This window comes from Lagenorhynchus albirostris, chromosome 2, assembly GCF_949774975.1.
Source record: "Lagenorhynchus albirostris chromosome 2, mLagAlb1.1, whole genome shotgun sequence".
Lineage (NCBI taxonomy): Eukaryota > Metazoa > Chordata > Mammalia > Artiodactyla > Delphinidae > Lagenorhynchus > Lagenorhynchus albirostris.
In genome coordinates this window covers 61,045,282-61,071,373 of record NC_083096.1, presented here as the reverse complement: position 1 = coordinate 61,071,373, position 26,092 = coordinate 61,045,282, and the positions used below count along the sequence as shown (strand labels likewise).

Sequence of the window (26,092 nt, the reverse complement as noted above, 5' to 3'; positions counted from 1 at the left end):
TATCCATGTGAGAGAGCTCGGAGGCAGATCTCCCCAGAGGTGAGCCTGAGGTGACTGCAGCCTTGGCTGGCCACGTGACTGCATCCTGTGATACCCTGAGCCACAGGCACAAGCCAGAGGCATTCATATGAGCTGCTCCAGGATTCTTGACCCACAGAAACTATGAGATAATAAAATTTGTGGTTTTCAGTTAAAATCACTATAATTTTATTGGTTAAAAAAACAAAGATGGACAATGCTGAAGGGTTAAAAGATAAAGTGCAAGGTTTTCAATTGCTAATTGCCAAATTTTGATTATAGTATATTATTACTCAAAAAGTTCTTTTTGTCACTTGCTTCTTCAAATTTAGAAATAGCTGGCTTTGCTGATTTCTCTGACTACAGTTCTAACCAGGATTGGTTTTACTAGGATTTTCAGAAGAAAGGTCAGTACCCCAAATGGGAATTCAAATCAAATATGAATCCTCATAATGGGGACAAAGGTCACAAACATTTACAGAAAGCTGACTTATGTCCCAGGCACTCTGCTGGACACTTTCTTTCTTTCTTTTTCACACACACACACACACACACACACACACACACACACACACACACAGTGTATTTTATTGCACACTTTCTTAAATTGCCCAAAGTCAGAGATTATAAGTCACACAGCTGGGATTCAAATTCAGGTCTGCCTGACTCTAGAGCTTTTCTGCCACATCACATCAGTTATTGAATATATTTCAAAAATTTACAAATCCTTTGTTACTCTGTAGCAGTAAAAGACTTTCATACAATATACCCAAAATAATATTCTTCACAAGATTCTTCATTTCAAGTTAAAATATTTTAAAACAGTTTGAGGTGTCATGTTGCTGGCCATTCCACAACCCATTTCTCGCTCTCTTTAGCTCTATTTCCTTTCACTTTTAGCTACTTCATCATCCTTCACTGTACACAGATTATTTAACTTTCCGACTATCTTTTGACTCACTGGAATATGTGTGCTCTTAGATGTACACACTTTGGTTGACTAGAACAGAAGGAGGCCAGTGGTATGTACGAGCAGTATGATTTATTATGGACAAATAGTAAAAAAAATGTTACTAATATCCATAGATAAATTCCTTAAGTAATATGTAAAGAGACAATATTATTAAAAGTTTGCTTTATTTTTCTGTTGAATCAAGTACTATCTCCCAATTACAGTTAGAATTTATGCCTTACAAATGTTAGCACAGTTAGCATCACCTCATTGACAACTGAATAATAAATCAAACTAGGTCCCAGCGGTTATGTCCACATCCAGGTTGTTAGGGTGATCAAGAACTCTTATTTGTTTGCTTTAGCTTTTAGTCCTTGGTTATATCTATAAAGAAAACAGAAAGAAAAAAATCATGAATCACAATAGATACATTTATAATAAGAAGGGAGTGGGAAGCATATTCCATCTCTTCTTTCTCTCTAGTCAAGAGGCTATACAGTTGTAAATACAATCTTCCCAGAGGCTTATAGAGAAACAGGCAGATGGGAGAGTAATCCAAGGACTTTTTTGAATCTGGTTTCCAACTGTCAAAACGTCTTAACTGACATACAGTTCCCTGTACAAAAATATTATTTTAATGTAAGAATATTTTCATTCTGGAACTATACAAGAGTATGACAAACGTGAATATATGTATAAAGTTTACCAAAACATGGTCATCTAGAACTTTTAATTTTATACTCACAAAGCATCTTTCCTGAGAATAAAATCAATTGGGAATGGGCCTGTCTAATCACTAAAAATAAAATATAATTCTGTGATGCAGGCAGGCTACTGGGTTAGGAGGTTGTAACACTTAAAGTTTATTGAAACTAAGGACAATTTCTTCAATTATCATTAATTCAAAGAAGAATTAACCACAAAGCTACAGAGTCTTTCCCTTTTACATTACCCTGGGCTTCATTAACTATTCTTCTCAGCTGAAAATAAAGTGGAAAACTGAATAAGCACAAGAGGGAACTTATTCCATGAAGCCTACCATACCTCCTAGATTTCTCAAAAGGTCCTGATTTCAAACATTCAACAGTATTTTCCTAAGTCCTCCAGAGAGTCCAACATTTATATTTCTAACTAAATCTAATCTGCTATTGTAACCGAAAGGCCAAAAATCCTTTTGTCAAACTAAACCTGAATTTCTGATATTAGAAATAATATTTCTGAATGTGACACTTAGTGTTCTCATAGTTCTACTATCATGAGTTAATAGAAGGTCAAAATGAGATGGTGCATGAGAAAAGTACTCTGTGAATAAAATCTCTGTACTAATTGAAGCTTATATTGATATAAGTAAGCCCTAAAAATGGTTGTCAGGCATTGTGTAGAATGAGTGAGTTTATTTATTCATCTATGCGTTATGTGCTAGAATATTATAAAAAGATTACAGAATTAAGCTACTAGTAAAGCTAGGGATGGTACAGATGAATGAAATTAAAATGTACTATACTCTGCAGAATAGAATGCCTTCTGAAAGGAAGTAAATTATATAGCTCAATGTTTTCTATTTCTTTACTGAAATCATTCAATTTTTTAGTTAAAGAAAGTTGTTATTCATAACATTGTTTTGTAATTTAGGAAGGTTCTATGGTTCAAATCAAGCCAGAGCCTTCATCTAAGCTCACTGCAGAGTGTTAACCAGTCACTGACAAATAATATTAATCACTGAATTTTAAAAATTTCCAATGCTCACGGAATACATACTTTCCAATGAAACTAGCAGCCTCACTTTAAACATCATTTCCAATACTATATAACTATACATTTAAGTCTCACTTTATTATATTTGATTGAAAGTAAGTGATAAAAAGTTCATGCAGAAAATTACCTAATATATCCTAAATTATATATGTTATCTTATCTTAATAAAAGAGACTCTATCAAAGGGCTGTACATCTAGGTAACACACAGATTTAAAACCTAGGTAATATACTGCCTAACACTTTTAACTCAAACCCCCAGGCTTTCTAGAAATGTTTAATGTCTGCTTCAGGCACATCCTGTCTTAGCATTATATATGAATCTTAAAAAAAAAAGTATTGCCAGCCGGATGGCTTCTGAGGCAGATTTTTTTTTTTACATCTGTGGTAAGCTTACCTCCAAATACGAAAGAGCTGAGAGGCTCCGGCTGTCCCGACAAAGAAATTAACAGCAAACAGACTCCAGTTTTTGGGAATAATTACAAGTGAGTATCTTGACCAAATAAACCCTGTTGAAATAAAATTTTTTTTTAAAAAAGCATAGGTACTGCCGCAATCTTATTTGAACATTTAATATTAGAGTAAAATAATTATAAATAAGACTATGACAACACAAAGTAGGACAAAGAAATGCTATAATTTGAGACTTCAATGAAGTTGCTATAATTCAGCATTTCACAAAACACTCAGTTCTTACATCAAAGGGAAATTTTTATAACCCTCCTCTGCCTTCTTTGGCTATAGTCTAATAACTTTCTAGAGATAACACTGCTAATTTCTTTCTGTGTGAGTGTGTGTATATGTATTTCAAACATGAAACAGTTAAGTACATTGATATAAAACTAAATTATTGAATGCCCGGTATGGAAGATATTCATTTAATTTACCTGTAGCCATCAAAACAGCAGATTGGGCTGTGCTGAGTTTTTCTGCAGGTCTGGCCATGTCAGCCAATCCAGCACACACCAACCCCTGGAAATACACATTAACACATAAGAAAGAAAAAAAAGCATCATGAGTATGTAGTAATGGTTCTCAATTCTAACTAAAACACAAACTATTTCAGAGATTTTCAGACTGTAGCTATGATTTTAGTATCCATGCATTAAGAAAAAATGTATCATGACAAAAAGTTACAACGAATTCAGAAATGCTTTTTGAATTAAGTTGTATTTTGTTAATCACATTAAACAGCTTCATATATTTGAAAATCAGTAGTGTGTGTATATATTTTTTCTATAAGTATATTTGTATTTTTGTTCTACAAATGATACTTCTTTCACATAAGAATTTATATATTCTTTATGCATGTTGGGAAACACTGGTGTGGAAGATGCCTGAAAGCTATTTGTATAAATTCCTCCTTTCATGTTTCTTGCAACGTTATTCTTTTTTAAAAGTGGAAGTATCAGGAAAACTCTGCTATAATTTTAGTTTCTTGGCTAGATAATTTTTCTTTAATGTCAAAGTATACCTGCTCATTTCTTCTCTGGTATGTTTTTAACACTGTTTTTTATAGAATCATACCCTACCATCAGCAACACTGAGAAAGTTTAGTAACGAGTCTTCACTAGAATATTAGTTATGCTACTCTATTGCAGAGATTAGAATACATAACAGAATGATTTTTATTGATGAAAAATTCACACCTATGTAAAATAAGAGAGACTAGTACAAAGAACCCCTACATACCCATCACCCAGTCAACAATTATTGACATTCTGCCATATTTACATCACCTCTCCTCCTCCCTTTCTCCAATTTTAAAATCAAATCCTAAATATGTCATTAGAAAATATGGTTCTAAGAAATTTTCAGGTTTTTTTGAGTTTCTAAAAGATGCTCTTACATGAAAAATATAAATCAGCACAGGGTTTTTTTCTCCTAAATAGAACATATGCATACTTGTGAATTTTTACAAATTTAAACCAAATCCAAATGGTTTTGATTTAATAAAGTCAGTAGATCAAGGAAGCAATGATTCTGGCTTAAAAAAGGGGCAAATAGTTAAATACTGAAGTATAAGTAGAGGTAAATCATGACCAATACTACTTTTCTTGTTAATTTTCACCCATAGTCCTGTGATTTTCTTCCCAAATGGTTCCTAATCATCACTCTTACATTCTTCTTCCAGGTCCCAATGTACATTTTCTCCGTTGCATATCTGTTCCACTTTGGCAGGGTGGAATACTGCCGTTGTAGAGGGGAAGAAAGGGACTGATTTCTAGCATTATTCTACTCAGTCCACGTACTACTACACTGTAACAGATCTATGATGACTAGCATTGTCTTTTGGAGGAAGGTAGCAGCCATAATTTTGTTTATGCTCAGAGTATACATTTTATTTTTCTGGGACATGTTAGTAATTGTGCTCTCCCACAGAGGTCTTGAGGCCCCTCTCCCACGTTTCTTTCTCTCTCTATTTTTTGAAATATTTGCTTTATTATCCTCTCTCTTTATATGTACATATATTTTTTTCTGACCCATTTACAAAGAAGTTGTAGACATCATGCCCTTTGACTCCCTAGTATTTTAGTGTACATTTGCTAAGAACAAGACTATCTTCCCATTCTCTTATATACCCACAATCTAATCACAAAATTTAACATAGATAAGACAGTGTTGTCTAATACACAGTGCATAGTTAAATTTTGACAACTGCCCCCAGATGTCTTTTAAAACATTATTTTTCTTGTCCAGAGTAGTTAGGTCAGGATAATACATTGCATTTGGATGTTATGCCTCTTTAGTCTTCTTCTTTTTAAATTAAAGTATAGTTGATTTATAATACTATATTAGTTTCCTTTCCCGCATTTCTAAAAAAAAAAAAAAAAAAATCCCTTTCTAGGGGATTTCCCTGGTGGTCCAGTGGTAAAGAATCTGCCTTCCAATGCAGGGGACCTAGCTTTGATCCCTGGTTGGAGAACTAAGATCCCACATGCCACGGGGCAACTAAGCCCGCGCACCATAACTACTGAGCCTGCGCACCTCAACTAGAGAGCCTGTGTGCCACAACTACTGAGCCCATGCACCCTGGAGCCTGCACACCACAACTAGAGAGAAGCCTACGCACCACGACGGCGCAATGAAGAGCCTGTGCCACAATGAAAGATCCCGCATGCCTCAATGAAGATCCCGAGTGCCGCAACTAAGACCGATGCAGCCAAAAACAAACAAACAAACAAACAAAAGAAAACGCTTTCTACTTCTATACCACTCTAACCTCATGTAAATTACCTTATAAAATCTTACTGTGAATCTAATCTATGCCATTTACTAGCTGGGTGACTTTGGTCAAGTTACATAACACATTGTCTTAAATTCCTCATGTATAAAATGAGAATATGAATAGCTACCCTTGCAAAAGAGATATATGATTAAATGAGATAATATGCTTCAAAAATATTTACCATAGTGCCTGGAAAATATTATTATTATCAACAACAAATAGTAGCTTACATCTTTAGAGAAGCAGAGATAAGGGAATATTAGTCTCTGTACCTTTTCCTGTACTTCTAGTCTCAGGGGCAGAAGGTCTGTGTTCCTATTCTTCTTTGTTATGAACTTTATTCAAATAATAGAACTGTAGAGTCAGAGAGTGTGTGGAGTATATCACAAGGTTATGTAAAATACTCCCTAACATGGGGAGAAAGTACCAATTACAGAAAGATCCACAGTGACTTTTAAAGGGGGTCCTGTAAGTGTTTAAGAGCCTAGGCTTTGAAGTCAAATTAGAACTGAGGGTTCAAATCCTGACTCTGTCACTTACAACATTTCTAGTTCTTTGAACCTCAGTACCTTTACACCTTTTTTCTGGTGAAGATTAAATATTAGATAATGTATTAAATAACCCAATACAGAGAGTTTGGCATCTAGTAGATTCAAGTTAGTTCTCTGTGTTTCCATCAATTAGAAACTGGTTTTCAAATGTGTGATTCTTTCTGGCACCTGGTTATCTCCACTGGGTGGAGTAAATACTCATCAGATAGTGTAAAACATTTTTTCCTTCCTTTCTTCCTCCCTTCCTTCCTTTCTTCCTTCCAATATTTTCTCCTTTAGTAAAAAAAAGTCATATGACACTTCTAGAGGAGGGCTAAAAATGAAATACCATAACAGAATATTCCAATTCCAAAATGCTTAGGGATAACAAAGTTCTCAAGATTTTAAACTGCGAATTAGTCTATATAAGTAGTTCCAGCTGGAAAAGCAAGTAGATAGACATTAAAAATCTGCAGAGGTAATCTTGAAGTATAGTTTGACTTATTCCTAAGGAGAACAGAAAAGAGAAAAATTAGCCACACAAAATGGTATACTGTTCAAGAGTTAACTATAACCCAGTCGGGAATTCCCTGGTGGTCCAGTGGTTAGGACTCTGCACTTCCACTGGAGGGGGCCTGGGTTTGATCTCTGGTCGGGGAACAAAGATCCCACGTGCCGCACAGAGCAGCCAAAAAAAAAAAAATATATATATATATATATAAAACCCAGTCTGCACAAACAGACTATGAACAAAAAGAAAAAAGCTCCCTCAACTGACCTTCACATAATAGTTTCCCCAGATTAGCCAATGATATCCATTCCTTCTGTAAACAAGCTAACGATGCCCATGGCTGAATACTCATGGCTAGAGGCTATTTATTCTGTATTGCACTCATGCACTTTTGCTCTCACCAGTTGAGTTATATTTTTATCAAGTCACTGTGTTTGTCTTCAAACCTGTTTATACCAGTTCTACTTGTTACTGTAATTTACCTAATTTAATGAACTAGGTAAACAGGTGAAACACAGAAAGAGGGTTGTTATTTCTATGAAATCTAAAGTGACTGTTTTGGACAGATTGAATAAAGGCAAGTTAAACTTGCTGTCAAATTTGGTGTGAACAAGACAGATATAAAAAGATGGGGGTGAGGGGCTTCCCTGGGTGCAGTGGTTAAGAATCTGCCTGCCAACGCAGAGGACATGGGTTCGAGCCCTGGTCCAGGAAGATCCCACATGCCACGGAGCAACTAAGCCCGCGAGCCACAACTAGTGAGCCTGCGCATCTGGAGTCTGCGAGCCACAACTACTGAGCCCATGTGCCACAACTACTGAAGTCCATGCACCTAGAGCCTGTGCTCCGCAACAAGAGAAGCCATTGCAATGAGAAGCCCGTGCACGGTAAGGAAGAGCAGCCCTTCGCGAAGCAACAAAGACCCAATGCAGCCAAAAATAAATAAAATAAAATAAAATTTAAGAGATGGTGGGGAGACATAAAAATCTAGCAGGTTTCTGTTATCATGAAAGTGTCTATGAACTTGCTCTGCTTTAAAGAAAACTAAACTGAAATCATGTAGGATGCACTACGGTATAATTCATCCAAGACAGATGATGTGGAACTCAAAACCAGTGGATCCATACACAAATCAAAGCTTTGGCCTTGTAGTAAATGATTGATAAATGAATATATACTTATAATCTTTAAGTTAAAATAAAATATTTAAGGGTGTGTAGTATTGCTTTTTAGAATTATCCACTTTGACCTTTATAATTAATTATTTGGCTTCAACTGAAGTGGCTAAGAAGGATTCGACCACAGGTAAATCTCTAAAGAAGTATAGTCTAAAATTCTTAATGTACAACTTAGGTGGCTTGCAGCATCAACTGCTACGTGTCACATATAGTTTACTATAGATTAATTATTATCAAATGCTCTGGGAAAGGAAAGCATAAACTAAATATCAAAAAAAGTTTCCCCACCAGAGAACAAAACACAGAAATTTCCATTGCTATGCTGTCATCAGGAGACTATGTATGATGTCAACATGAACTTAAAATAGATATTTTTAAAGGAGACAGTTGAGAAAGCACTTATGAGTATATAATACTGTCAATGTTTCAAAACACTGATGGACAAGATCAAAGAAACATCAAAGCTATTGGTGGGCTTCCCTGGTGGCGCAGTGGTTGAGAGTCCGCCTGCCGATGCAGGGGACGTGGGTTCGTGCCCCGGTCCGGGAAGATCCCACATGCCGCGGAGTGGTGGGGCCCGTGAGCCTTGGCCGCTGAGCCTGCGCGTCCGGAGCCTGTGCTCCGCGGCGGGAGAGGCCACAGCAGTGGGACGCCCTAGTACCGCAAAAAAAAAAAAAAAAAAGCTATTGGTAAAAATCAATAAACTTCTAAACTGTGGTAAATTTGGGGTCGGGGTGCCCCCAATTTATTGGAAATACATTAAGTCATTCTTATTTTTTATTAATTTATTTTTTTTAATTAAGTTTTTTTTTTTTCTGTACGCGGGCCTCTCACAGTTGTGGCCTCTCCCGTTGCGGAGCACAGGCTCCAGATGCACAGGCTCAGCAGCCATGGCTCACGGGCCCAGCTGCTCCGCGGCATGTGGGATCTTCCCGGACCGGGACACGAACCCGTGCCCCCTGCATCGGCAGGTGGACTCTCAACCACTGCGCCACGAGGGAAGCCCTAAATTAACTTGTTTTGGACTATAGTTGAATTACAATGCTGTATTAGTTTCTGCTGTACAGCAAAGTTAATCAGTTATACATATACATATATCCACTCTTTTTAGATTCTTTTCCCATATAGGTCATTACAGGGTATTAAGCAGAGTTCCTTTTGCTATACAGTAGGTCCTTATGAGTTATTTATTTTATCGTTCTCACTTTTTAAATAATGGTGCTAGAAACAATATTTCAGCAATTAATTCCACTTTGCAGATATATAATTTTAAGCGTTGGTAGGGAGCAAAGAGAAAGGAAATAGTAATCTACATTTCTTAGTATTTTTTTTAATATCACTTTTAAATGCTTAGAGTATGAGAAGAATCATTAAAGATGATATATTGAAGCTTCTTTTTTAAACTGATGGAAGCTTTTCTCAACTTATAAATCTAAAAAGAGAACTGCTCCCTAGTTCTCTGTAAAATATAGCTCCCAACCACTAATTTACTCTAATCTTGTTGCTTTATAGATGAGACAAAAGGGCGGAGACTGAACTTGCCTAAGGCCATAAAATTGAGGGACAGGTAATTCCAGTTCTAACATTCTCAACTACTTAGATTTACAGCTGAGTTTCCGAGTTGTTCTAACAAATTAAAACAGTACATTTAAGAGAATTAAAATAGCCTACAACCCAAACAAAAAACAACTTTATTAAAACTTGGGCATAGGGTTTAAATAGATGCTTTTCCAGAGAAAATGTAGAAATGGTCAATAAGCACATGAAAAGATGCTCAGCATAACTAATCATATTAGGTAAATGTACATCAAAACCACAATGAGACACCACTTCACACCCATTAGAATGGCTATTATAAAACAACAACAACAAAAGTAACAAGTGTTGGCAGGGATATGGAGAAATTGATTGGAACCCCCGTGAATTGCTGGTGGAAATGTAAAATAGTGCACCTGCTGTGGAATATAGTACAGCAGTTCATCAAAAGATTAAATATACTGAATTACCATATGATTCAGCAATTCCACGCGTAGGTATATACCCAAAAGAACTGAAAGCAGGTCTGGAACAGATATTGTACACCATTGCTCATAGCGGCATTATTCACACTAGTCAAAAGGTGAAGCAACCCAAGTGTCCATTAACAGATGACTGAATAAACAAAATGTGATATACACATTCAATGAAATATTCAGACTTAAAAAGGAAGGAAATTTTGACACATACTATGACATAGATGAACCTTCAGGACATTATGCTAAGTGAAATATGCCAGGCACAAAAAGACAAATACTGTATGATTTCACTTATATAAGGTACCAAGAGCAGTCAAATTCACAGATAGAAAGTGGAATGGTGGTTTCCAGGGGCTAGGGAAGAGGGAAATGAGCTATTGTTTAATGGGTTCAGAGTTTTAGTTCTGCAAGATAAAAAGAGTCCTAGAGATTGGTTGCACACTGATGTGAATGTACTCAACACGAAAAAAATGGTTAAAATGATAATTTTATGTGTATATTTTTACAGTTAAAAAAAAAAGCCTGCAGACCAGTAGTTTTCAAACTTTAGAAGTCCTCATAATCACCTGGAGGGCTTATTAAAACACAAATTACTGGGCTCCATCCCTATAGTTTCAGATTTAGTAAATCTGTGATGTGGCCTGAAAATCTGCATGTCTAACATATTCCTGGGTGATGCCAATGCTGCAGGCCCAGGGATGACGCTTCGAGAAGCACTGCATTAAGCCCAAACTGGCCCTTCCAACATAAAATCAATGATTTGTTATTAACAGCCATCGCAATTATTTCTTTTCAGCTAAATGAGAGCTTTAGGAATGGAAACTCTGGCATAGTGTAAAAGCATTGGTCTTGGAGTCAGAAGTCCCATATTCTATCATTTCCCAAATGTTAATATATATACCCTTGGATAAATTCTTCTACTTTTTGAGAATAACTTTCCTTGCCTCTATTTTAGTGTTAGTATCTGAAGTTCTCATACTAAATTAATAACAAAAGTTAATTTGGGGGTGTTCTAATTAATTTAAAGTTTTACATAGTCACAAAATTTTAGAATGAAGTTTCATGTTCCCATAATTATAAGCTTTTTGATAACAATACGTTCCCCAAAGGGCTCTCACCTATCTAATGAGTTCAGAAAAACTAAAGTAGGTAGTAGGCTTTATGCAGTAAAACTGATGCATCTGGCCACAGTCCTCGCGGAGAGTCGCCGCGGTTTCTTGCTTCAACAGTGCTTGGACGGAACCCGGCGCTCGTCCCCCGCTCCGGCCGGCCGCTCAGAGCCAGCCCTCGCCACCACCTCACGGCGCCCTCCGACCGCCCCAAGGTCCCCGCCGCCGTTACAGCGCCGCGCAGCCACCGCCACTGTTTCACCTCAGCCGCCCGCCATGACGGCCGCGTCCCCTTCACAGGTGCGCCAGAACTACCACCGGGGCTCGGAGGCCGCCATCAACCGCCAGATCAACCTGGAGCTCTACGCCTCCTAAGTCTACCCGTCCATATACTATTTTGACCGCGATGATGTGGCTTTGAAGAACTTTGCCAAATACTTTCTTCACCAATCTTGTGAGGAGAGGGAACATGTTGAGAAACTGATGAAGCTGCAGAACCAACGGGGTGGCCGAATCTTCCTTCGGGATATCAAGAAACCAGACCGTGATGACTGGGAGAATGGGCTGAATGCAATGGAATGTGCGCTACACTTGGAAAAAAGTGTGAATCAGTCACTACTGGAACTGCACCAACTGGCCACGGAGAAAAATGACCCCCATTGGTGTGACTTCATTGAGACTCATTATCTGAATGAGCAGGTGAAATCCATTAAAGAATTGGGTGACCACGTAACCAACTTGCGCACGATGGGGGCCCCCGAATCTGGCATGGCTCAGTATCTTTTTGACAAGCACACTCTGGGAAATAGTGATAATGAGAGCTAAGCCTTAGGCTGGCTTCCCATAGCCACAGGGGTGACTTCCCTGGTCACCAAGGCAGTGCATGCATGTTTGGGTTACCTTACCTTTTCTGTAAGTTGTATCAAAATATCTACAAGTCCTTTCCTTAGTACCATTCCTTCAAATAAAGTAATTTGGTACCCCCCCCCAAAAACCCTGATACATCTGAGAGTATTTGTATAAAATTACTTCAAGACGTACCATGAACATTTAAAAGTATATCCTTCAGAAAAGTTACTTCAAATTAATAAGCTCCTTTAAAGAATATCTTTTTCAGTAGCTTCTGCAAAAATTCAAGACTTACCCATTTCATAATTGGAGCCCAGAAAAATATTGTTTTGGGACCTGAAAATAAAAAATGAAAAATTTAGCAATAAACCAACTATTTTCAATATGTCTTTTAATAGCCATCACCACATTTCAAAAACTCAAAGGTTTATCAATCCATTTCTAATAATTTTTACTATGCTTTCTGCATACTTTGTATTTAAGTTAAAATTTAGAGAGTCACCACACTATCAATCTTTCATACAAGTTGCTTTGATCTCCTTGTCAATTATTTGTATTTTTGTGAACTATTAAAATTAGCTAAAGTATAATGGAGATGGTTTCGGAAACCATTCCTAACGTTTTGCCTTGAACATGGAACTTAATGTTATTTCACTTTAGGATAATCTTCAAGTTGAGGAAATGACAAATTATGGAATTTTGGTGATACAAGCCACAGTAGATATTTTCTATTAGTTTCTGGCTGCAGTGGGTCTTCATTGCTGCGTGCAAGCTTTCTCTAGTTGCAGCGAGCTGGAGGGTTACTCTTCATCGTGGTGCGTGGGCTTCTCACTGCGGTGGCTGAGCACTGGCTCTAGGCGCGCGGGCTTTAGTAGTTGCAGCACGTGGGCTTCGTAGTTGTGGCACGTGGGCCCTAGAGCACGTGGGCTTCAGTAGTTGCGGCTGTGGGCTCAGCAGTTGAGGCGCGCCGGCTCTAGAGCGCAGGCTCAGTAGTTGTGGTGCACGGGCTTAGTTGCTCTGCGGCATGTGGGAGCTTCCTTGACCAGGGATCGAACCCAGGTACCCTGCATGGCAGGCAGATTTTCAACCACTGCGCCACCAGGGAAGTCCCAGATATTTATATATTCACTAATTCTATTAATATTTATTATTATAAATGACATGTCACCACGTATTCTAGTAAAACTTCTTATAAAAATTCTATATATTCTAGTAAAAAATTAATGAACCTAACTTTAAAGGGCACATGAGAAAGTGGAAAGCCTAGATTTGTAAGCTCCTTAATAGCAGGGTCCTTGTTTTAGTTATCCTGGTACTCATCTGCCTCGTGCAAAATGTTCAATAAATGTTGACAGTATTGAAAACGACTATGGTTTCTTAGATAACCTAGAATTTGAGAAACATGACGTTTCAGAGCTGGAAGGAAACCCAGAGATCATCTAATCTGAATCCTTCATTTTACCAATAAGGCTCAGAGAAGTTCCATAACCTACTCAAGTCATGCGGCTAGTAAGCCCAGAATTGTAACTAGAACCTAAGTCTTCTAACTCTTAAACTTGTGCTCTTTAACCACATAACATAACTGTGCCCACTTGTAACTCTTCCAAATTATATGTCTCTTTTAACCTTCCAGGGGATACAGTGACAGGAGAGAAACAGACTTTGTCCATGGTAATTTAAAAGCTAAATCCAATACAAATTAATATGGTATGTATGCTCTCAACACACTGGATCAACAAAAGACATTTATTTCTTAACACAAAAATTAATCAATTTCACATAAGACAACAGTGATTTTAAGCAAATTCGAAATTAAAAAAATCTAATTATAATTTATATTCTAATTATATAATTATAAATCTAGGTGTATTATTTCTGCCTTAATATTCCACTTTACTTTTTAAGAATAAATAGTTTTTATGGATCACAAAAATCACATCTAAAATGGCATCATCACCCAAATATAACACATTTATTTCTCTTCATCTACTCCCAGTAATATTTCTCAAATAGCACCAGCAGGTAAAGATGGATTTATCCAATTTCCCCCCAGTGGGTGAGCATTCACTGTCATTAATAATCAAGGAATGTTTCTGTTCATATACACATAAATAACATTTAAAAGATAGAATTGACTCAAACCTATTATTTAGGAACAAAACAAAAGATAATGAAATTGAAAAAGCATGGAGCTAAAAAAAAAGTAAAAGCACATAGCTAAGTTAAGATCCAGTCATAGTTGTAGGTTTAATTTGTTGCAAAGAAGACCACTCATTCATTCACCCATAATAATTACTGCATGCTTTACAGTGTTGTAGGCACTGGGGATGCACTGGTAAATAAAACACAGTGCTGGCTTTAAAGGACCTAAGCACAAGCTACTAGTCCCCTTATTTGGCCTTACTTGGCCTTATCTGGCTAATTCCTAATATCCTTCAAAAACTCATTGAAGGTTTCATCTCCTCAAGGAAGCCGCCTTTAACATCTCCAGGTTAGATTAAATGCTCCTTCTCTTAACTCCCAAAGCAGCGTGTCTATTCTTCTAGTTTTCTGCACTTAACAATTAAACTGATCTATTTACGCATCTGTCACTTTAATCAGGCAAGGTCTAGAAGTCAAAGCCTGTTTCTTAGTTTTTCTTGACAAATAATATTTTTGAACAGAATTGAATTGGATTAACCATATCCAGGAGAGATGCTAATCAACGCTACTCAAATTTTAGGTTTGACCCAGATTTGCCTTGACACCGCTTCATCCTCAAGGCTGGGATTTCAGGGACATCAGGTTCCCTTTACATCAGGGAACTGGTACTAGACTTTCACTCATTAGTTACTCTACTCTTAGGCCATGATACTTCCCTTTTTGGCTCCTGAAAATTCTTCCCATGAGTCTGATGCCATAATGCACTAATCCTATAAGTCAATCTTTTCAAACTCTGGTTATTTTAGTTTGAGTTTCTGAGATTCCTATCATCACACCTGGTTTATTTTTCTTTATCATATACAAAGCCGCAGGGTCATATGCAGTATCAATTACCAAGTTTATTTTTTATCCCTGCATGAAGCTTGGCTTCATCTCTCAAGGGTAAGCCAATACATTGTTTTCGTCTCCGGCTTTGGATTCCCCAACAGACTCCTCTCTTCATATTTCAAAACTCATGCTTCCTCTTCTGCCACCCCAAAAACTGTTTCCTGAGCAATGCCTCTAAGGTTCTGGTTTCTTTACGAGCTGAAATGGTTGACCCTTCAGGGTTAATGAACGTCAAGCTTTTCAGTAGGTTTGCCTGGTAACTAATTTACTCAACTGCTCTGAGCTAGGTGATAATATTAAAATAAAAACCGCCCTTCTCCCACACAACTGAACCAAACAAAAACTTCAAACATGAAATTATGTTTGCTAGAACATGGGCCAAAGAGAAGTTTAAATATTTTATTTAGTGCATAATTTTAAACTATAAAACAAAGCCTAAATTAGTTTAACAATTGGTAAGCACTGAATTTAAAAACATCAGTAGCAAATATATATTAATAAGACATTCTAAATTTCTAATTTTTTCTGAAATATCAGAGGATGCTGACACCTGACACAAATAATTAGGGTTGGAGATCTGTAAGTGCAAACAAGCAGTGTTTTCTTCATTGTTAAAAAAAGGAAAAAATAGCTAGTAATACCCATGATCATATAATAGGTTAACAACAAATTTTAAAGAAAACTTATTTTAGTTCACCCTTCCATTTTATCTTAGCTAATCATTTTCTACCTTAAAAGTAAAGAAGTCAAATAAATATAGACGTGTATGAATTCAGGAAGAGAGGCTATCTTCTTGAAAACAGCAATCAGTCAATAATGGAAATGGTAATGAGGAAACATCCCAACTGATTTTGACATTTAAAATGTAAAGTTTAAAAACATTTGTTTATTTAAGTATAGTTGATTTATAATGTGTTAGTTTCAGGTGTACAGAAAAGTGATTCAGTTATACATATATAACTATATTCTTTTTCAGATTCTTTTCCATTTTCAGGTTATTACAAGGTATTGAACATAGTTCCCTGTGCTGTACAGTAGGTCCTTGTTATTCACCTAAAACAAAAAGTTTTGACAAAAACATATTTGGAAACAGGTATCACATAAACAGTGAGAATATAATGTCACATTGTCTTTCCAGACCTGGGAAAAATAGTTTATGTTCTACAATGACATAGCTATTCTCACTGGAGAGCATTAAAAAAATGAAGTCATTAAATAATCATGATACCTGAAGTGATTATAACACCTTAAAATCAAGATAAGCATAAGTATAAATAGAGTATCTAGTTAACATTCATTACGATGAATGAAAAAACTTGATTAGGCATAAATTTTAAATTACTGAAAATATATTGAATAAAAAGCAGCTCTTAAGAAATTTAATTTGAAGTCCAAGATGAGGGAAGTGTGTCCCCATCAGATATAAATATACATTCCTTTAGACAAAGAATTAACTAACAATTAACACATTTTCATCTTGTTTCTTATAAGTCCACTCTTGGAGGTTGGAAAAGGCCTCAAATGCTGACTGTTTAAAACTATGAATTATACAGCAAAACAAACATATGGCTACAAAAGGGGAGAGGAAGGCGGGGAGGGACAAATTAGGAGTATGGGATTAACAGATACAAACTACTATACATAAAATACATGAGCAACAAGGATTGACTGTAAAACTATGAACTATTTTCAAGCATAACAAAAAATACGAATAATAATATAATGGTCATTTTCTTTTGTGTTGTTATATGTTTTTCTGATTTTTAAAGTGAAACTGATGTTTTCTAAAGTTCAAACTTTCATGGAAGAATTTGAAAAATTCTGCAAGGGAATATCACAACCAAATATGTAAGAGACATAAGAGACCTACATTTTCAAACAAATTAACAAATCTAGTTGCCTTGTTGAACTTTGATGAACCTATTAATAAAACAATGACATAATTTTACTTCCTAATTTCCTTACCTGAGAGGAATGACTGCTAATGAAATACTTTATAAATTCTACCCAGAAAGTATGTCATTTATTGTACGTATGATTCTCTTCCTAGGGAAAGACTTCCTTCTTGGAACAGAATAAGTAACTTTTACACATATGCAAACGTACACATATACAAATATTGAATTGAGGTGCTCCCAATGTTAAGAATAAAGTTCTTACTGAATGTTGTCCACTACTCCACCGAATCCCTTTCATACCATTTCTCTTTGGTTTACTGCTTTCAACATCCCTCAACTTTCCTCTAACATTCCTTGTATTAAGCAAGTCCATCTGTTTGCTATCATGTAGCCAGCTACTTACAAATTCACACAGATATTGACAAAGATTACTCATTTTTATTTGTACTAAAGCTAGTTCTGATTTCATACCGAGAACATGACGGGGCTACCATTTTAGAGCCAAGCAGTCTTTATATCTCGTGGAAGGCCCTGGAAAGAGCTCACTCAAATAGCACCCAGAACGTCATAGGTGTATAATGATTTTTAAAATGTTGATTTTAAACAGGCTTTGGTGAAAATGCCAAAGAAAAATAACAGGTGAAGTGACTAGCTATGATAGCCAATATGCATTTTAGGGTTGATACATTTTAAATTTATACATTCCTTCAGTAACAAAGAATCAATGACTTCTAGATTTAGAAAGACTGTTGAAATCATCTAGTTCAGGCATTCATTTTATAAATCAGGTAAATGAGGCCCAGAGAGGTAAAATTACTTACATAAAATACATAGCACAACAAGGATAAAAACTTAGATCCCTAAAACCTAATCTAACAATAATTATATAGTCTTCCCTGATGAAATGAGTTTCTTGAAGCCTCTGAAACTAAGAAAGGTCCTAGCAGAAATACCAAATTGTAGACTATTACAGCTAGAAAGAAACTTAAAGAAAATCCAAATTCTTCTACTTTTATACATGAAAAAGAAAAGGCACTTAAAAGTTAAGTAATGTGTCTCATATTCAGATAGTTCCAGATACAGCAAGGACCAGAATACAGGCCTCTTTGATCCCAGTCCTCTTTCTGCTATGCCAGACCACACTTTAAATGTATTTCACACTCTCTCATAGACAATATTAATATTATTACATGACTTGGAAATAAGAGACAATTTTTTTAAAACTGAAGTATAGTTGATCTACAATCTTGTGTCAGTTTCAGGTATACAGCAAAATGATTCAGTTTTATATACATAAAACTGAATATATATATTCTTTTTCAGATTCTTTTCACTTATAGATTATTACAAAATATTGAGTATAGTTCCCTGTGCTATACAGTAGGTCCTTGTTGGTTATCTATTTTATATATAGCAGAGTGTATATAACAAACGATTTATAGCTTCTCTTAGGGCTTGCTTCTCCTTTAGTACATCTAGTGAATCAAATTAGATGAGGCATGAACAGTCTTAATTTCTTAAAATTAGTTTAAGATCAGGTTAGTGGGCAAAAGTTATGTTAAGTGTCACACTAACAACTACAACAAGGATTGTATTACTTTTATGATCTCTTCTGAGAATACAAAATCTCTGTGGCTAGGGATTTTAATTTTATTCACTAAAATATCTCAAATGCTAAAACAGTATCTAATATACAGCAGGCCCTCAAAAAATATTAAATAATTCAACTTTCTTGGAGCTAACTAGTTTAAAGATATTCTATTTTTCATCAATATCTTACAATTGTATTTGAAATCCCAACTTTCCATTTTGGTTCTCATTCCTTAATTTTAAGGTAACAGAGGTTATAACTGTAAAAAATAATATATGTATATTTACATATTTAGTGTATATATTTAAACATAATATACATTAACAATATGTTTAAGAATATATTTATATAGAGAGATGTATTATACATGGTATATAATACAGATATATTTAATATGATATAGATATCTAGATGTCTATCCTAGACTGGCATTAAAATTCTTCAGATAATCTCTGTAGGAAGAAAATGTTCTAACAGAGACGCTAAATAACCATGTTAATACATAACTGTGTGGGTTTCTACACTGGTTATTTATTTGATCCCCATTTGGCTTTATTTACATAAAATAAAACAAAATATTCTCTGAACTAAGTTGTATTAAACTATCTAGTATAAAATCAATTCCCTGAGCATTTAATTTTGAATTTTTTTGATAAAGATATTCCCTTATGAACACTGTTAATAATGGTTCATTTAGTATGTTTTTATTTTAAAAAATATTCTCTAGGTCTGTAAGATAAAAAGGAAAAACCAATTCTCTTACCTAGGAAAAATGAAAATATCCCTGTTATGAAGATCTTAAAGTAACTTTTCCCATAAGCCTTCCCAGAGAGAACGCCATGCAAAGTAGAGAATATTCTCAGCAACAGCAAACTAAACACTGCAACATGTTTCATAGAAGTATTTTTTCAACAGTTCTTCCACTTAAGCCAAAATGTAATTCAATATAAGCAAAGCTATGGTAAGCAAAAATTATATGGCTCAGATAGCTGTTTTCTGGGCTGACTTAATTGAAGGATAGTTTTTATTTATTTATTTTTATTATTTATTTCTTATTTAATTCTGTTTTTTCCCCCAGTTCTATTGAGATATCTCTCTTTTTTTTTTTTTTTTGCTACACCACGCGGCTTGTGGGATCTTAGTTCCCCAACCAGGGATTGAACCCGGGCCATGGCAGTGAAAGCACCAAGTCCTAACCACTGGAACTCCAGGGAATTCCCGAGATATAACTCTTTAGAGACTCTCTGGACTCTTTAGGGCTGAGGTCTCCTAACTTCTTTTGAACACATTGCCCCATCAGTTAAAAAAATTTTTTTTTGAGCATACATCCCCTATATACAGTGCATATATATACATATATATAAATTAATACATATAGACTCCATAGAATTTAGTTGTGTACAGATGTTCCTTGATTTATGATGGGGTTACATCCCAATAAATCCATTGAAGGTTGAAAATATCATAAATTGAAATTTTTTTGGGCCTCTCACTGTTGTGGCCTCTCCCATTGCGGAGCACAGGCTCTGGATCCGCAGGCTCAGCGGTCACGGCTCACAGACCCAGCCGCTCCGTGGCATGTGGGACCGTCCCGGACCGGGGCACGAACCCGTGTCCCCTACATCAGCAGGCGGACTCTCAACCACTGCGCCACCAGGGAAGCCCCATAAATTGAAAATTTATTGAATACACCTAACTTACTGAAGTATCATAGCTTAACCTAGCCTACCTTTAACATGCTCAGGACACTTATAGCTTACAGTTGGGCAAAATCATCTAACACAAAGCCTACTTTATAATAAATTGTTGAATATCCCATGTAATTTATTGAATACTGTACTGAAAAACAGAATGGCTATAGGGGTGCAGAATGGACGTACTGATTGTTTACCGCATGATGGACTGTGAGTTGTGCCTCGTTGCTGCCGCCCAGCAACATGAGAGCACTGTACCACATATCACTAGCCCAGGAAAAGCTCAAAATTCAAAGTACAATATCTGGGCTTCCCTGGTGGCGCAGTGGTTGAGAGTCCGCCTGCCGATGCAGGGGACACGGGTTCGTGCCCCGGTCAGGGAAGATCCCACATGCCCTGGAGTGGCTAGGCCTGTGAGCCATGGCCGCTGAGCCTGCACGTCCAGAGCCTGTGCTCCACAACGGGAGAGGCCACAACAGTGAGAGGCCCGCGTACCGCAAAAAAAAAAAAAAAAAAAAAAAGTACAGTCTCTACTGAATTTGTATTGCTTTTGAACCATCTTGTAAAGTTGAAAAATCTTAAGTCTAACCATCGTAATAAAGGGACTATTTACACATACATATATATATGTGTACTAATTTATTTTTATATTGTAAACTTTAAAAAGATAAAGTAATAGTAAGTATTAATAGAAGTCCTCTTGTTTTCTTCCTACATTCCAGTTTCATTTTGTGCACGCTTTGGGATGATTCACCCCATTTTGGAGCTCATACATACAAAGGAATGACACTCCACTAATAATTTTTTTCCCCAACTAAGCTCTTAAGTAAACACTGGGCAGCATGACTTCAAGGTTATTTCTTTGAACAAATATCTAGAGGGTAGCTATGCAGCTGGTTAGTGTCGAGTCAAATACTTTTATAGTCAGGAGATGGTGGGGGGAGTGACGTATCTTATGAGAACTGAACTTACTAGGACACACATTTGGTTAGAACTCTATTCTTTTTCTTTTTTTTTTAACATCTTTATTGGAGTATAATTGCTTTACAATGTTATGTTAGCTTCTGCTGTATAACAAAGTGAATCAGCTATACATATACATATATCCCCATATCCCCTCCCTCTCGCGTCTCCCTCCCACCCTCCCTATCCCACTCCTATAGGTGGTCACAAAGCACCGAGCTGATCTCGCTGTGCTACGCTGCTGCTTCCCACTAGCTATCTATTTTACATTTGGTAGTGTATATATGTCAATGTTACTCTCTCACTTCATCCCTCCTTACCCTTCCCCCTCCCTGTGTCCTCACATCTGCGTCTTTATTCCTGTCCTGCCCCTAGGTTCGTCAGGACCAATTTTTTTTTTTTTTTTTTTTTTGCGGTAAGCGGGCCCCTCACTGCTGTGGCCTCTCCCGTTGCGGAGCACAGGCTCCGGATGCGCAGGCTCAGCGGCCATGGCTCACGGGCCTAGCCGCTCTGCGGCATGTGGGATCTTCCCGGACCGGGGCATGAACCTGTGTCCCCTGCATCGGCAGGTGGAATCTCAACCACTGCGCCACCAGGGAAGCCCTACTGTTTGTAGATTTTTTGATGATGGCCATTCTGACCGGTGTGAAGTGATATCTCATTGTAGTTTTGATTTGCATTCCTCTAATGATTAGTAATGTTGAGCGTCCTTTCATGTGTTCGTTGGCAATCTGTATATCTTCTTTGGAGAAATGTCTATTTAGGTCTTCTGCCCATTTTTTGATTGGGTTGTTTGTTTTTTTGATATTGAGCTGCATGAGCTGCTTGTATAGTTTAGAGATTAATCCTTGGTCAGTTGCTTCATTTGCAAATATTTTCTCCCATTCTGAGCCTGTCTTTTCGTTTTGTTTATGGCCTCCTTTGCCATGCAAAAGCTTTTAAGTTTCATTAGGTCCCATTTGTTTATTTTTGTTTTTATTTCCATTTCTCTAGGAGGCGGGTCATAAAGGATCGTGCTGTGATTTATTTATTTATTTATTATTATTTTTTTAAACATCTTTATTGGAGTATAATTTCTTTAAAAATATGGAACGCTTCACAAATTTGCATGTCATCCTTGCACAGGGGCCATGCTAATCTTCTCTGTATCATTCCAATATTAGTATATGTGCTGCCAAAGCAAGCTCTGATTTATTACATAGAGTGTTCTGCCTATGTTTTCCTCTAAGAATTTTGTAGTGTCTGGCCTTACATTTAGGTCTTTAATCCATTTTGAGTTTATTTTTGTGCATGGCGTAAGGGAGTGTTCTAATTTCATTCTTTTACATGTAGCTATCCAGTGTTCCCAGCACCACTTATTGAAGAGGCTGTCTTTTCTCCATTGTATATTCTTGCTTCCTTTATCAAAGATAAGGTGACCATATGTGTGTGGGTTTATCTCTGGGCTTTCTATCTTGTTCCATTGATCTATATTTCTGTTTTTGTGCCAGTACCATACTCTCTTGATTACTGTAGCTTTGTAGTACAGTCTGATGTCAGGGAGCTTGATTCCTCCAGCTCCGTTTTTCTTTCTCAAGATTGCTTTGGCTATTCAGGGTCTTTTGTGTTTCCATACAAACTGTGAAATTTTTTGTTCTAGTTCTGTGAAAAATGCCATTGGTAGTTTTATAAGGATTGCACTGAATCTGTAGACTGCTTTGGGTAGTATAGTCATTTTCACAACGTTGATTCTTCCAATCCAAGAACATGGTATATCTCCATCAGTTTGTATCATACTTAATTTCTTTCATCAGTGTCTTACAGTTTTCTGCATACAGGTCTTTTGTCTCCTTCAGTAGGTTTATTCCTATGTATTTTATTCTTTTTGTTGCAATGGTAAATGGGAGTGTTTCTTTAATTTCTCTTTCAGATTTTTCATCATTAGTGTACAGGAATGCAAGAGATTTCTGTGCATTAATTTTGTATCCTGTTACTTTACCGAATTCATTGATTAGCTCTAGTAGTTTTCTGGTAGCCTCTTTAGGATTCTGTATGTATATAGAACACTATTCTGACTCTACAGAAGTAGATCATTCTGTGCCAGAGACAATATGTAGATAAATGGATGATGAAGGCCACAGGTCTAACTCTATATATAATGCAATATTCTACTCTAATATATATTTATATAAAGACATATTCTTGTAACCTGTCTCAACGTACTTGTCAATGATACAATGAAATCTCAAAAATTTAGCCTTGCATATTACTGTAAAAACCTCCAGTATGTGAATCTACTCTAATGTTTAATATAATGATTCAATAACATACTATTATGCAAAATAGTATGCAAAATCCTTGAATATTCACTCTGATGACTCTTGGAACAATAATCAGTATTTCCTCAGATTTTATTGAATACTTATGAATCAATCAACAGTTATATTTTTCATGTTTCTTCATTTCTACAATGGTGTGCCTACCCTACAACATTTTAATCACAAATAATTTTGCAGTGATAGGTATTCTTACTCTGCATATTGGTGAAAAGCTTAATAAGAGGATAGGTATTCTTACTCTGCATATTGGTGAAAAGCTTAATAAGAGGGAACTAACACCAACATTTGTTGAGAGTCTACGTGCAAACACTGCTACATGTTTTACAGACAATACATCACTTAACTTTCACAGCAATCCTTAAATGGTGATAATTATTATCCCCATTTCATAGATTAGAACTAAAGGTTGGGGTCAAGGTCACACAGCCAAGATTCAAATCCAGGTCAGTCTGGCTTCAAAGCCTATGCTCCTTCCATTACACTGAAAAAAAGGGTTACAATAACTGAACTAGTCCAAGAGTATACAGATAAAATGCACAATCTACTAACAAATCTCAAATGAAAGATAATTCCTTTTCATTATAAAAGTCGAATAAAGTATTATAAAGAATGATTATACGTGGTTAAAGCCAAGGTCTTGCAAAATATCACTATAAAACTACCCTCCAATTCTGTTTTAAAGTAGTTTAAAGTTGCTCCTCCTCTATCCTGTCTTTATCCTACAACCCAAACACAGAGCTTAAGAGGGTCAGAGTTGACTACACAGAATTCAGTTGAGTCTGAAGCCCAGATTATTACAGAAGCATTGCCCAATTCTCCCTCCTGAAAATCTCTGCCACAAAACACAGCACAATTCCAAAAATTGCGTGTTAAAAGAACCAAAAGGCAAATAAACTAAATAAGCCTCCTCATCAATAAAAACCTCTCCTTAAAGATCAATTTTATAAGGGGTAAACTACTGCAACAAGTAATATTATACTAAAGTATAATTCCAAGACACAGTTCACCCCATTATCAAACTGGAAATTAGATTTAGTAACCATCTCACACTCCAAGAGCTTCTTCATAGTCAGATATGTGGGGAGACAGAGTTGGAAGAATTGGGATCTTCCAGTTTCTTAAAGAATTATTTTTTTCAACCACAAGAACATTGTTTTCCAATAGGTTAAAGAGAGAGCTAACATTTACTGAACATTTATGAAGAATCAAACACATACGTTATCTTTAACTCTCACATCGATCACATTTTACAGAAACTAAGATCTAGGATTTCGCCCAAGGTCACGTCGAAAGTAAGCAGCAGAGCAGAATTTAAAACCAGGTCTGTCCACACAAAAAGGTCCAGGGAGAGCTTGTTCAGTAGTAATTTCATAAATAAGGATAGACTTAAACAAACTAGACCTATGGGGCAAGGAATGACACTGACTCAGAAACCGGTTAACACTTCTGCAGGCCTGTCAGCTGGAGCTGAAGGAAGTATGACCTTTACTCCAAACCCTCCAGGGTGGAAAGACAGCTCTTCTCCGCGTGGGTCAATATACCACTACTCATGGAGGGAAAGAGGAGAGAATGAGGTTTCCTGGTGGCCCAGACCCTTTCTTGGCCGCAGAAATGGAGAAGGATCAAACCCAGAGGCCCGGTCAGGGTCTGAGTTGTGCCTAAGGGAAGGGGTGCGACAAAGGTCGCAGACTTGAAAATAACGAGTTTATGAGAGATGCTGGAAAAGAAAACATGAAAAGCAGGGAGCATGGGAAAGTACACGGATTCACTTGAGGGAAGGGGGTTGGGGCTGTGGGTGATGCCTCCAGCAGCAGAGTTGTCAGTGGGCCTCAAAACGGAGGGAAGGGACAGGGATGGAAGGTCTCGGTGGGAGCCACTCTGGGTTCATTACCTGCCGGGTGGTTGTACAACGGCCTCAGTTTCTCAGGCAGCAGAAGCTCCACTTTATCAAGGACCCGGTGGTAGGTGGCCAGCAGGCCCCGGGCGCCGGCGGCTGACATTTCTGCGGACGAGTGATCGTGGGCAGCCAGGTAAGGCAGCGGCCGTGTGCTCCTCCCTAGCTGGCAATGAAGGGCAGCTCGTCACTTTCCCCTGTCTCAACGCCTCTCAACGCCTCGCGCCCTCCTCTCCCCCAAGGCAGCTCAGCCTGCTCCCCTGTGAACCGCCCGACGGCCCGCGCCTAGAGAAGATTGTGGGGGCGGAGACTCTGCGACGGCCCGCCCCCAGCCCGCCTCCTGGTCTCCGACTGCCTAGAGGGAGGAGGAGTCACGGAAACAGGTGGCAAACGGACAGCCTCACCGAGTCAACCCGGCGCCCTACCGGGAGCGCGCTTGCGCAAGCAGAGCGACCCGCGGTGACTGGCCCGCCCCGGGGCGTGGGCGGGGTCCAGACCAAACCTACAATTTCTTCTTCCTGGCCCGGAGGCCATGTTGGAGAAGGGAAAGTGAAGCTGC

The 26,092-nt window shown here is 37.3% G+C and overlaps 1 protein-coding gene, 1 non-coding gene and 1 pseudogene across 2 annotated transcripts; 1 reads left to right on the top strand and 2 right to left on the bottom strand.

The window, feature by feature from the left end:
• Positions 1–1,138: 1,138 nt before the first annotated feature.
• MPC2 (mitochondrial pyruvate carrier 2) lies at positions 1,139–25,900 on the bottom strand. Its single transcript, XM_060142211.1, has 5 exons — positions 25,531–25,900; positions 12,441–12,481; positions 3,612–3,696; positions 3,122–3,233; positions 1,139–1,354 (listed from the first exon to the last, which is right to left on the bottom strand). Exons 1-5 carry the CDS (start codon positions 25,637–25,639, stop codon positions 1,318–1,320), a joined length of 384 nt encoding a protein of 127 aa, XP_059998194.1. The 5' UTR covers positions 25,640–25,900; the 3' UTR covers positions 1,139–1,317.
• LOC132515856 (ferritin heavy chain-like) lies at positions 11,378–12,279 on the top strand (annotated as a pseudogene).
• On the bottom strand, positions 22,402–22,504 carry LOC132516487 (U6 spliceosomal RNA). Its single transcript, XR_009539322.1, has one exon. It is a non-coding gene; the product is annotated as a U6 spliceosomal RNA (small nuclear RNA).
• Positions 25,901–26,092: the final 192 nt, after the last annotated feature.